Genomic DNA, 14,085 nt, shown 5'->3' on the forward strand with positions numbered 1-14,085 from the left:
CACCTGTCGATTCTTGGAGTACAACTAATATTTAGAAAAAAAGAGGTATTTCTAATAAAAACATCTAGGCTATGGGATACATTTTAGAGTCTGGCACTATTATGTAAATTGTGCTAGGAGCATGCAGAAGGACTCACTAAAATGGTTGAGGATTATCCTCAAGTCAATCATATGCATCATAGAATTAGTACTTTGTGTGGAGTCTGGTCTTGCGGAGACATATCAGGAGAGTGAAGTCCCTGAGCTTGGCACTGACCACCTCAGAGTAAGTGCTGGGGTCAGAGCCCACGTCTCCAGGGAAATGTCATTACCAAGCAAGCAGTTGCCACAATTAATCTAGCAAGTTGCCACTCCTTTTTTTCTGCACCATCTCTAAGCATATTCCTTACCTGTCTTTTGGGGAACACAGGATGCGTTGAAGAGCTTATAAGAGCAGTGCAAGCTTTTTGAAGATATTTATGTGAAACAAGGGTCTACAGGTTGCATGTGCTGGTCTTCCATTTTGGCGTGGGTCCTGAAACCAAGCCCCCCCACTCCACTTTCTTTTTGTCAAGAGAAAATACTCTCACCCCAGACTTTACCAAACTGGTAATAATGTAACGTAGCAGAATTTTATAAAAGGTTTTCAGTAATTAAATCGCAGTATCTGCTTGTCCAGAGAGAGCATGCGTGGCGGAGTGTTCTGTCTACCTGTGGTGGCACAGGGTCACAGTCACACGTGACCACACGGCAGCGCCGGCGCCTGTGCTTACCATGGCGTTGCCTTGTGCTTGGTATTGATCCTGATTTCATTTGAAGGTTTTTTTAATGAGCAAAAGATATACTGTCTTAGTCTGCTGTGGCACTGTGATAAAATACCAGAGACTGGTGGATTAAACAATAGAACAATAGAAATTTGTTTCTCATTGTTCTGGTGGGAAGGTGTCAGCTGATTTGATTCTTGGTGGGGGCCAGTAGGGGCAGAGAGAGAGAGAGAGAGAGAGAGAGAGAGAATGAACACCACTCTGGGGTCCCTTCTCATAAGAACCCTAATCCTGCTGGATCCTAGCCCTACCATTGTGACATTATTTAACCTTAATGACTTTCATAAAGGCCTATCGCCAAGTACAGTCACAAACTGGGGGTTAAGGCTTTAATAATTTGGGGAAAGGGGACATAATTCAGTGCATAGCGTATACTTTTCCCGTTCACGTTGTGTGTTGATATGCCTTATCCTTCATTTTTTTGGTGCTATTGAAAATCAGCCTTTTGTACCTTTTGCCTTCCTCCTTATTTTGTCAGAGGGCACACGCGTGGGAAGGGAACTTCCTCAATATTTCTTTGTTTAAGCTGAAGGAGGCCAGGGTCTCCCTCCCCAGTTTAGTGGCGTAGAAATACACATTGGCTCTGGAACTTGTTTTGTGGCCAGAGAGTCAGGAAGACATGTTGATGAAGTGTCAGGGAGCATGACTTCCTTTGGGGCTTGGGGGTGAGGGGCTTGGGGGCGCCTGCACATGTGCCTTCTGCAGAAACGCTCTGTTTTTAGGTCCTCGCCCAGCTGGACACAGGGAAGTGATTCAGGGCGGGTGGATGTCAACAACATTTTAAACTAGAGGTGGTAGTAAGATTGTTTGAGGGTTGGATTTTTGTGACTGTTGTTAACTTACAAAACCCAGAGCACAAAGCAGAGTCATCTCGGTCCCTTGGATGGAGTAGAAAAGTAGATACTTGCAAGATTTTCCGTTCAGCCACGAGGCCCTCCTTCCCCAGAATATCCCACGCGCTTGAATGCCCCAGTGTTTGAAATCCTGATCATTAGTCCCTTTCCTGAGTTTAGTAGTTAAAGGCCCCAATTAAAGTAGAAAATTGTTTTCGGGTTGTGACAGTATTAACACCTTGTCATTAATGCCTAACTGAGTTCTTACTACTGATTAGCCAGCTGGGTCTCTAATGTGACCACAGGGTAGCTGGGCTGTGACAGCAGGTTTCTGGGCTCGGGAGGGTGTCAGGGGATGTTCAGGGCCTGTGTTGAGTCCGCTGTGGGCACACTGCGTGGAAAGGCAGGTGGGGGTGGGAACAGAGGCAGATTAAGGTCAGTTGAGGCCCCACGCGCAGAAGAAAATATTAGGTCCCTTAGAAAGAAGAGTCAGGGAAAATAAAAATACACGTTAACCATATTTTTAAATAAATAAAAAATATTATGTACTCTTAATGTTTTATTTCCAATAAAATTTGAATATATGTATAATATAATTAATAATAGCATAATAATAATCAGAAAGTTTTGAACCTAACAGTTGAACATAAAAGTGTAAAATTGGGGTTTTGCGGGGCCCTTCAGAAGTCGGGGCTCAGGGCGCGTGCCCGGTGCGCACGCCGTTACATCTGCCTCTGGGTGGGAGAGAGCTCAGACATCAGATTTAAAATGACTGGCACCTGGGATGGGATGAAGTGGATCAATAGAAAATACAGGAAGCAAGAGGGGGAAAAAAAAAAAAGAAAGAAAGAAAATACAGAGAAACTTTGCGTACAGCTGTTCTTCTTTAAAGCAAAATGGAAGTAGTCTCCGCTTTTAAAAACCGATTTACCTACATGGTATTCTCTCTGCCTCCTTTGAATTTTGTTCTTAGATGACGTTGTAGATAAAATACTTACAGGAATGGTTTAGAGTAAATTCTAAACAAATTCGAACGTTTTATGTTATTGTTCTATGATAACCGCTTGTTGTCACTAATGATACGATTCAGGCCTTGCCCACACGTAACACACAGTAAAGCACAAACCTTAATTTTATGGTTTTAAATGTAGATAGTTGAAGTGATGTAGCTTAGCTTTGAAAATGCATTTAAAAATGTTACAAACGGACCGAGGCCCAGACACCAGCAGGAGCCGTGGAAGCCCCACGTTTGGTTATGTGAATAAGCCTTCTGCGGGTTAAGGATGGAGACGCGGTCGTCCAGAGACGACCTGAGTTAGTCTCCTCGCGGGCGCTGTTAGGGAAACGCACGCACTTACCCCGCCAGGTTCCGCTTAGCACGGTCCACGCCCGCCGGGAGAGCAGGCAGGGTGTCCCGCTGCTTCTGCCTCCCTGGGAGAAGGCTGCCCACGGCCCCTTCTGCCATGGGCGTTGCTCGCTTCCCTGCAGGGCACACTGGCAGAGAGGATTCGTGCCGGCGGGGCTGGCGTGCCTGCGTTTTACACCAGCACGGGCTACGGGACGCTGGTGCAAGAAGGAGGGGCGCCCATCAAGTACAACGCGGACGGCAGCATCGCCATTGCCAGCAAGCCCAGAGAGGTAAGGAGGGCGGTCTTGTCATCCCGGCGACACGGGGTGCCGCTGGCAGCCTAGGGTGCTGGGGGCTTGTTGGGGAGATGAGTGTAAAGTCACCTCTGGGTGAGAACACACACTGTCATCCACTGATGTGAGTGTGTCAGGTAAAATTTCCAGCCCCGACTGAGCATGGGTTAGTAATGGAAATCTCATAGAAACCGGAGTAAGGAAATCATAGGAAACTCACTCGCAGAAGGTGTGCGAGTTAATATTTGAGCTAATTTGGGGGGTAGATTTTTACAAATATAGGGGCCTTTATAATTACTGATTATGCTGAGGTGGAAAATAGAGTAGCTGTCTGAGTATGCACACACACACACACACACACACACATATGTGAAATTATTCATGCTCAGAACTCTCCTGTGTTTGAAGGACGAAGAAAGCCAAGGAAATCACAAATTTGCCTACAATCTTAAAAAAAGGAGAGACAGTAATAGTTACGTAGTGGAATGAGTGGAGACGTCACATTATCTCCTTCCTTTTGGATACTGAACACACTTGAGCTGCCCTTATGCTTGGTAACCTCACTCACATATTAGAAAAGAATAGAACTCTGGCGGTGTGAAATAACTCAGATTTGAGCCAACTTTTCAACTTACACAGGCTATTATGTCATGACTGTGTTTTTAGACTCTTTCCCTTCTCCCTGTCCACGTGGCTTAAGAAAGTCAACAAGGGTTGCAGAAATGCTCAGCTCATCTCTAGGGAAGTGAACCCTTAGACTCCAGGGGGGATCCCATATCACCTTTCTGCTTATAGGAGGTTAGCTCCACCTCCTCTTTGAGGGAGGGTGAAAGGTCACTGAATGTGTCCTTCCTCTGGAGCTTTGCCTTTCTGCTTAAGGTCATCTTGATGGACTCAGCTTTTATGAACTCTTCTTATATTCTTGCTTCTTTCTTTACTGCCTCATTAAGTTCACAAAGTTCTTGACAACGTAAGAGCCAGGAGTCTAATTATTGAAATGGATCTTAGTAATACAGGTAAGAATGCCCAGAAAAACTGGGCTAATATTTTGAGAGCTGGCGAGCATTCGTGCACCCTGGGAAGACACAGGATAGACTAGAATCTGTTTGGAACACCCGGGTTCATTTAGTCCTGGATCAGATGCGTGAATCTAGTAGTTCTGTAATTTTGTCTGTATCCCCTAGAAATATGACAAGATTTCTTGAAATGACACTTGCTAGCTCTTTATTTCCCTTGCTTGTCATAGAAAGTGAGTGAATTCCTTCCTTCAGTGATACATATCAAGCTCCTACTCTTTCCCAGAGACTGGTCTAAGCGTGGTGGGAAGGGTGGCCTAGACCAAGCCCCCCTATTGCGGAGGAACGGACGAGAGAACGGATAGACAAACAGATTCTGCAAGTGCTGTGAAGAAAAATCAAGGAGGGCCGGGCAGAGAGAGTGCCCAGGGCCAGGGAGGCGGAGTTGGGGTTGGGTTCAGGGAAACCCCATGGTGGAGGTGGCATTTGGTAGAGACCTGAATAAAATAGGAGACTGCTCTGGGCCAGGGTCACAGGGCTGTGATCTAGTCAGAAGGAAGAAGCACAAGGTCCCGGGCAGACTTGCCCTGGGTGTGGGACAGCCGGGTAGTGAGACTGGAACAGAGTGAGCGAGGCAGAGAGCAGTAGGATCGGAGGCTGCAGAGAGGCAGGAGCCAGACCACATGAGCTTAGATTTTACTGCGTGGTAAGTGGCGGACGGAAAGTTGGTGGGGATGACGGGATGACCTGCGTTACATTTTGGCAAGTCGTGGCTGTTGGGAGGTGAGGGTCCCCCCGAACCCCTGCCACCAGGGCCTAGAGCAGCAGCCGTGAAAGCGATTGAGAGGCTGTTATCTTCATCCAGGTGGGAATGCACAGGGGTCCCGGTGGCGTTTGTGAGAGGTGCTGGGAATTGGGAATTATATTGATGCGTTGGTGCTGGGTGTAAGGAAATAGAAGACTCAGTATGCTGCTCATTGAGACGGGCCAGGCGTGGGGCCGTCCCAGGGCTGCGGCGGAGACCTGGTGCATTTAAGGTGCCCATTATCCTCCGGGAGGGGTTCTCGGAGCTAGGGTGCGAACTTGGGAGTCATCTCCGTGCCATGTTCAAGTCTGTGGGGCTAGATGACTGGCGAGGGCTGGAAAGCAGAGAGAACACCTATTCTGCATTTTTTAAAGATAGGGACGAGGCCTTGAAAGAGCAGGACAGAAGAGTGGGTAAGTGTCTAGTGAGTGAAATGGAAACCCGGGGGAGTCTGGGATTGGAAAGATGGGGAATTGTACGAAGGAGGGCGTGATCAGTGTGTGCCGAGGTCGGCAGTGGAGTCCTCAGAAGTGACCGCTGGATTTGGAAACAGAGGCCGTTGGCTCCTTTAAAGCACGGTTTTCCTAGAGCAGAGGATGTTTCTGGAGTGGTGAACATTTGATTGGAGAGGATGTGGGAAATGACCGACGGATGAAGTGGAGACTGTGAAATGCATGACCTTTTCAAGTGAGTGTAGAAGCTAGTTTGACAAAACCAATTCCCTCCTTTTTAAAAAATTTAGAATAATAGCTAAAACCAACTGCTAGGGTGTATATATTGGTTAGGAAATTATATAGTTAGAATTTTAGAAAGCCATTTTTTAAAAAAGCTTTTCCCTGGGTTAGCATGTATTTAGATCTATGTGTAGTTTTCTAGATGTGTATGTAAAATACTCCATATGTGAATGTTACCATTGATGTTTATAGTGATGACTCTTAAATACATGAGATTCTTCAAGAAATGACATATTGATGTGCAGCTTATTAATATCTTCTCTATAATTTGTCTAAGTCCACATCAGTAAGATCTTCATTCATCAGGGATTCTGTAAGTTCATTAATCTTTCCTAGCAGGGAGGTGGGATAATATTTTTAAGGAGGCATTTCACTTTTAAACGATAGTTAAGTTAATGTACCCACACGTGCTCCTGAAACTTTCCATCACCCACGCAGTGTGTCCACTTGGGGGCGCAGCGGGACAGGGAATGGCGTTCCGCCTCCACACAGTCCACTCCAGGGCGGTGATGGATGGAGCGCAGCTGGGACGTTGTTAACAACGTCGTCGCGGTTCTGCTCCTCCCTTACGCGTCCTGTGTTCTCCACCTTTGTAAACATACGCACAGCAATAGCTTTTCGTTAGAGCAGAAGTGACAGAGGAGAAGGAGTAATAGAATAAAACATAACGTTCATAAGTAGCATCAGGAACCGTGACGTACCTACGAGTGAACCTAAAAAGTATATACAGAGCTCTTGGGGTGAAGATGATGAAGATGATAAAACTGTTCAGAGAGATAAAAGAAGACTTCAGAAATATTACGCTTATATGGGTGGGAAAGTAGGGCATGTCCGTTCTCTCCAAATCCATCTACAGATTCTAAGAATTCCAGTGGAAATCTCAACAGGTGATTATAGATTAATTAGGAGCGATGCATGGACTCGTAACTATTTCATTTATAAAAACAACACATTGGTCACTTCATGAAAATTATATCGTTTGTTTTTTTCTTTTTCTGGGGTATAGGGAAAGAGGGACTATGTGTAAACTATGCAAGGAAATAAGAAATCCTAACACACACAGTCAATACCTCAGTTCCTCAGACTGGCCGAGCTCTGGCTTGTCACTGAGGCTTTGCACATGTGGTTCCCTCAGTTCCCCCTTCCAGCAACACACGCACTTATCCTTGAGGTCTCCGTTTAGATTCTTCTCTCTCCGAGAAACCTTTCCTGACTGAGCTTCTGTCCTGCTTATCTGCCTGTGTGAGAGCACATATCACTGTCACAGGAGGTGTGCAAATACCTGACCGTGTCCTCTCTGTCTCCTGCAGGTGAGAGAGTTTAATGGTCAGCATTTCATTTTGGAGGAAGCGATCACTGGGGACTTTGCCTTGGTGAAAGCCTGGAAGGCGGACCGTGCCGGAAACATAATTTTCAGGTAGCGTGGTGGGTTTAAAACATATTGATGTGACGCATTTCAGGAACTTTGTATCTCCTAAATTATGATTTATGAGATGGGTATCTTCCTGTGTTTGGTATTTAAAAAGTTATTTAAAAGTGGCTTAAAATCAAACACCCACATGCATGTGTGTGTGTGTGTGTGTGTGTGTGTGTGTTTGAACAGTGGCTCACAGGTGAGGAGTACTTGTGGGAGTCTGTTCTGATTGGTTAATGTCCACGTTGCTCTGCTTGTTAACTGTTTGAATCTATATACTGTTGCATTTAGTCACATACAAATTATGTTTTCCCCTCTGAATTTTAGTCGTCAAGATATTGACATGCTTTGAGAATATGAGAAAAACACACGGTTATATTTAATTTTGATATTGTAATTGGGTTGGTCAAAAAGTTCATTTGGTTTTTTTCTGTAAGACGGCTCTAGTAGTGCTCAGTTGTCTTTAACTTCATTCAAAACCATTTTGTTAGAGTGTATTGTGGCAGCTGTCATATCAGCGTGCATTTAAAAAAAGTACCAAAATTGGTGAATTTTTCTGTAGCCACTTTAATATTGAGGACGGAAGAAAATAAGCAACATTTTCAGCATATCAGGCTTTATTATTTCAAGAAAGGCTGAAACGCAACAAACACACAAAAAAGATTTGGGCAATATCTGGAGAAGGTGCTGTGACTGATCGAACGTGTCAAAGTGGTTTGCGCAGTTTCCTACTGGAGATTCCTCACTGGGCAATACTCCACGGTCGGGTAGACCAGCTGAAGTTGACAGCGATCAAATCAAGACATTCATTGAGAACGATCAACGTTATACCACGTGGGAGCTAGCCGGCATACTCAAAATATCCAAATCAATTTAATTATTGGTGAAAATGAAAAATCTGTCTTTTATTTTACAGAAAAAACTAAATAGACTTTTGGCCAGCCCAATATTTACATGCATTGTTTTAAAATGCATAAGTTACTTTGATATTTGGGAAAGATATTGCTAATAATTATTTAGGTCAGGTCTTTTTTCCTCTCCTATTGGCGTCTACTGGGAAATGCTTGTAAATGTTTTGTCTGAAAACATTTATAATAATGCTTAACTTTACTTGTCATTAACTGGGTAGCTAAAGATCTTAATCCACAGGCTTAATAGGTTTTAAGACCTTTTGATTACCTTAAGCTGGCTTAATACCAAGTATTTAATATTTTGGATTTATAGATTATATAGTTGACTTTTTAAATTATGCCACCTTTTAATATACACATAAAGTTTTCAAAATGTTTGGTATTAAAAACTTCATCTATTAGGTTACAGAAGTTATTTTTTTCTCATGATATTGTCATTAACTACTTGCAGTTAGCAATTTCTTACCTTTCCCAAGTGCATTTTTTGTGCGGTCACAATTCCAGCCCCAGTGACTACTCGCATGTTGTTTGCGTTCATTTCTGAAGAACCATTGATATTATTATAACACTGTATTTGATTCCCTTACTTCAACTAGTTTTTGGAATTACAACTAATTTTGGCAGGTACAGAAGACACTTTGCATCACGATGCCTGCCGTTCTTGACACTTTGGTGTAATGTTTGCAAAGTCGAGTTGCTATTTAAAAAAGAACAATGAAATTGTATAGGAGCAAAGGTAAATGAATGACCTCAAAATTCCCACAGACGTACCCTGGGCGCCGTTGCCTGGTGTGGTGTCTAAAAACTGCATAAGAGCTGTTATTCTAAGCACAGGCTTTATGCTTATGGTTCAAATCAACATTGAGCTTGATGGGAAATGAGTACATTTACCACCAACGGTCAAATAACTTAGATTCTTAAGTCACTGACTTATAGGGCGACCTTCACATTCAGTGGGGTGACCGGTACAGAGGTGTGTCCAGGCCCTCGTTACCTGGGAGAGCCCTGCCCGCCTCTGTCTCTGGCCGCTCTGCCTGGGAGCTCTTGATACTGGCCCTCATCCGGAATCCAACAGATGGACCTGTGAAAGCGCACAAGGACGCCTCTGGGACACACCTGTCCTCGAATCCACGTGAAATCAACATCGGTGGCCTAAAAGCTCTAAAAACCTATTTACTTTACCAAGGAAATGTTCTATACTCTCAGAAACAAAAATATATTTGCATTTTTATGGTTAGAGGAAGCATGTTAGTTTAGGAACTTGGGAATGCAGAAGCATCCGCCAAATTGGCACCCTCTTGAAATTTTTATACCTTAAGGTCTAATGTGGGTGTTTTACTTTCAAAAATGTCATTAGAAATTGGTTCTCTGGAGTGATCTTTGTAGGTGACTCACAAATCACCAGTGAATGTTTCATATAATTTCAGCGATAGGCTTCTCTTTAATAGGGAATATAATTGCTCTACCTTCTCATATGAAATGCTTGCTTCTTTGTCTTCATATTTTAATAGGTGCAAGTTTAGTGAAACATTTAACTATAGAAACCAAATGTAATCCCAGTTAAAAGATTTAAGGAAATTAGTTTTAAATATACTTATTAACATCCATTTTATTTTTCTGTGTAAAATCTTTGTGTTTAACATAAAAAATAGTCCTTGTTCTCCTCAACCCTGTAAAAAACTATATAATGGAATGAAGTGGGTATTATATTTTTTTATTTATAAAATAATTATAAAACTTCAATCGAAGGTAAACTGTAGTTGAAAAAAATAAATAAAAATGTTAAAAAAGAACAAAACTTTATTAACAGAATATGTGATATGCTCTGTTGAAAGGATTCACGGATTATTAGTCTATAGAAAGTCTTTGAGTCTATAACTAAAGCTGGAGGAGACACTTCTGATTGTTGGTCTTCTTCCCTGCACTCCCCGCCCCCCCAAATGTAGGAAGAGTGCGCGGAATTTCAACTTGCCCATGTGCAAAGCTGCAGAAACCACAGTGGTAGAGGTAAGAGTAGAGGTTATCTCTGATTTGCTGCTCTTAATTTTTAACTTGATGCTGTATATTATGAATTCAAGAAGATGTACAACAGTTCATTTGTTTTTTGGAGGATCGGTAATGACAGCCTTTCCATTCTGGATGTGGAAGAATTTGATTTAAATATGAATAGTTAAAACCGGGCTGTGATAGCCCCCTTCTGGTTGCTAGATCCTCGCTTTGGGAAGTGAGCCCTGGTGTGGCCCGAGGGAAACAGATCTCGTCGGGTGAAATCCCAAGATGAAATCTTGTGTGCAGAAGCAGAACCCCAGGAAAAGAGCTCGTTCTATCAGGAGAGGTCCGTTCTTACTGTGTCAGATGCGGGGGATTCTTTACAGAAGAGGGAGAACAGTACAAATCACCATTTGGTTGGTTAGATTCAGAGCAATTGCATTAAGGCACGTAAAGGGCTCTCCTTTGGGCCATCTCAGCATTTGGGAGAGACTTGGAGACTTCTGTAGCTCTCCTGGGGTTAAAGCTCCAGGGCTGAAAAAGAGGCTTATATTTTGGTTATATGTATTTGCATCCCAAAGGAGACTTCAAAATGATTCTTTTTTCTTTTCTTTTTTTTTTTTAAGTTATAAGAGAAAGTTTACTTAGAAAGTTACAGAGGAAGCAGAAATGAGCCAGCTGGGCTGTGTAGGCTCAGAAAACAAGTCCCGGAGGCAGAAGAAGGGCCCTGAGAGCTTAGGAGAGAGAGACGCAGGGGTAACTGGGGCGGGGGGGGGGGGGAGGGATAGTTTTCCCTCGGGAAGGATCTGCAGGAACCCATCTTGGGATCTGGAACTGAGCATATACCTTCCTGAATTTTCTGGTGATGGTGGCGCTGTACGTGACGTTCTTTGATTCCTCATACAGCGGCCAAGGTGGTGTTTCATGGAGGCGGTACAGTGGCATTTTTGAAACTATCAAATGTTGCAATTCTGTTCCTCTCTTAGAAAAGGAAGCCTGTTATCTTTAAAGTGCTAGGGGATGGGGTACTTGCAGCCCAGGCATGGAGGTTTCTTTTGGAATGGCTTGAGTATATTTTCTTCATTTAAAATGGATAATGTGGTTTCCTCTCTCCGTGTCATCTATTTTTTAAAAATTATTTATTGAATCATTTTAATGACCTGTTCATGGCACACATCTGTACCATTACTGAAGTAAAGGCCTATAACATAGCTCAAAATAATTGATAGTTTAATACTGTATTGATTTTACGTACTTTTCTAAAACTGCCAGAATTAAATATTTATTCTCTGAGTACCAAGGGGCATGATGTATCATCCTGGGCAAAGTTCTTTTTCTTTTCTTTTCTCATCTGGTTCTTTTCAGCCCATTTTATTTTCTCTAAGAGCAGAAAATGACCCTTAAGTATCTGAGACTCACTGAGGGAAAGAGTGCTGGGAGAGGTCAGAGGGGCGTGCACAGGACAAGGGGCCAGCCCTCATCCTATCTGCTGGCGCAGTCAGAGGATGTGATTTCCCATCCCCTTACATCACAAGAGAACCTTTCTTTCTAAGATCCTCAGCGAGTCTCAGATACTTAAGGGTCATTTTCTGCTCTTAGAGAAAATAAGATGGGCTGAAAAGAACCAGATGAGAGAAGAAAAGAAAAAGAACTTTGCCCAGGATGATACATCATGCCCCTTGGTACTCAGAGAATAAATATTTAATTCTGGTAGTTTTAGAAAAGTACATGAAATCAATAGAGTATTAACGGACAACCATTCCCAGGTGACTAAACCTGTCCACTGTGGTAGCCACTAGCCACATGTGACTTGTAAATTTTAAATTAATGGAAATTACATGAAGTAAAAATCTGGTTTCTGTTCATAGCCACCTATGGCTCCTGACTGCTGTGTTGATTAGCACAGATGTAGAAGGCTGTGTGGGACAGAACTTCATTCGAAGGATCCAGATGAAATCTAACTTGTCGTTCTAGTTTAGCAGTCTAAGCTTACACAGCTACCTAGACAACAGAGTGTTGTGAGCCTAACCCTCTGGGCATTTAGAGTAGAAGAGGTCCACGCACCCGTAGGTTGAATTGTTAAGAACTGTGCGCTTGAAAACAAGAAATAATTTGGAGTTGGGGAGAATGAGTGGGTTGGGTGCTTTCTGATAGGAAAAGGCTATTTTGACTTTGTGACTTTGGATTAGTTTGACTATAGAGGGGCTCTCCTGGACCCTGAGCTCCTGTTCTGTGCTCTGTGCTGTGCACGCCATCACCTGCACTGGCCTCGGGGATGATATCATCCTCTCCCCCAGTCCTGTGCTGCTTTATGTTACAGGGGTCCCGATGCGATAGATGATTAGGAGGTGTCGTATTGAAGAGGAATCTTCAGAGGTCATAAATTATACACATATTCTTCTGCCTGTTTTCAGTAACTGCCATGATGAAGTAACCGCTTGAGCTAATGCCGACCCTCTCCCTGTTAAATATTAACAATAATAGCTACCATCAAGCAAGTATTGATTATATATTAGCCACTGCTGCATTTCTTGTGTACATTATTATTATTTTAATCCTTGCAATAGTCCTATGAGGTAGCAGCTATCATTATCCTCCTTTTACAGATGAGGACTTTTAAAACACAGAAAGGTTAAGTTATATACCTGATGTCACACAGCCCAATGGAGCCCGGCTAGAACAACAGAGAGAGACTGATCCCAGGATGTCCGCTTTTTCCCATTATTTTATGAAGGGCTCTCCTATCATTATAAATGGGTGATGTTTCAAACTTTGGAAGGATACCGAAAATCTGGAGGCAGCCCTGGCTACTGTGGCTCAGTGGATTGAACGTCGGCCTGCGAGCCAAGTGTCGCTGGTTCGATTCCCAGTCAGGGCACGTGACCAGGTTGCACGTCAGGTCCCCAGTCGGGGGCGCATGAGAGGCAACCACACAGTGATGTTTCTCTCCCTCTCTTTCTCCTTTCCCCTATTTCTAAAAAAACAGATAAATAAATAAATATAAAAATAAAAATTAAAAAAAAGAAAATCTGGTGGCAGTTTATTCAACGCTAACTATTAGGGAGTCATTTTGACCCATGTATTCCTCTCTCCCTGTCCTTCATGGCTAATTATTCCATTATGGTCATTTTTTTTCCCCTCCCGTACCCTCTACCGTGGAGATGGCTTTCAGAAAAGCCCCGCCCTGGAGTCGATAGCCTTAGAGGTTCACTCAGTCTTTCTCTCGGACTCTATTTATTCTAGTGTGGAGCCTCTTTGAACTTGGTGATTCTTCACAAGTTTCCATAACCATGGTGAGAGACTATCAAATCTGGTACTGCCGTATCTGAAGCAGTGGGAACCGTCACAGGGCATACACCCTGCGTCTCAGGCAAAGACTGTTCCAGAACTCCTGGCTGCTCTCCTTTCTCCTGTCGATGAAAACACAGAGTCCTTCCCCGTCCAGAGTCTGGTCAGAGCCTGTCTCCTGAAGCCGCAGGCCACCTCACAGGGGCGTCTTCCCAGCCCTCCTCCCTGTTTAGATCCCATCACTTGAGATTTAAGGAGGTTAGAACTATGAATATCTACAATATTAATGACGATGCCCTCAGACATCTTAAAAATTTTTGTACTTAGAAGTAGGGTGGCAAAGGAACATGCAGGCTGTCTCTTGCTTTTTTTTTTTAATGTTAAGAGGTAAACCAATAATTTTATCTTGAATTAAAGAAAATCGTAAATCTGCCTAGGACATAAATTGCTTCTGGTTTCTGTAAAAGGGGACGGTGCTCCTTTCTGGAAGAGTTTTCCCTTTCAGACGTGGTTGGAACAAACTCGTGAGCTGTGTAAAAGCAAAGAGGTGATCCGTTATGTCTGTTGTCTGTTCTCCCCTTCAGCGAAATCAGCGTGAATACCGCGCGTGTATTTCTAGAAGCCTTCCGCCCTCTGCAGCTGTCACGCAGA

General features: G+C 43.3%; 1 protein-coding gene across 1 annotated transcript in view; it reads left to right on the forward strand.

The window, feature by feature from the left end:
* The window catches only part of OXCT1 (3-oxoacid CoA-transferase 1), a 129,831-nt gene that overhangs the window by 15,820 nt on the left and 99,926 nt on the right, over positions 1-14,085 (forward strand). The window contains exons 5-7 of the mRNA XM_090276144.1: positions 3,125-3,274; positions 7,143-7,249; positions 10,104-10,164. Coding sequence (XP_090132270.1) covers positions 3,125-3,274; positions 7,143-7,249; positions 10,104-10,164 — 318 coding nt within the window. The remainder of the gene's footprint in view (positions 1-3,124; positions 3,275-7,142; positions 7,250-10,103; positions 10,165-14,085) is intronic.

This window comes from Furipterus horrens, unplaced genomic scaffold, assembly GCF_987537825.1.
Source record: "Furipterus horrens unplaced genomic scaffold, mFurHor1.1.pri manual_scaffold_5, whole genome shotgun sequence".
Lineage (NCBI taxonomy): Eukaryota > Metazoa > Chordata > Mammalia > Chiroptera > Furipteridae > Furipterus > Furipterus horrens.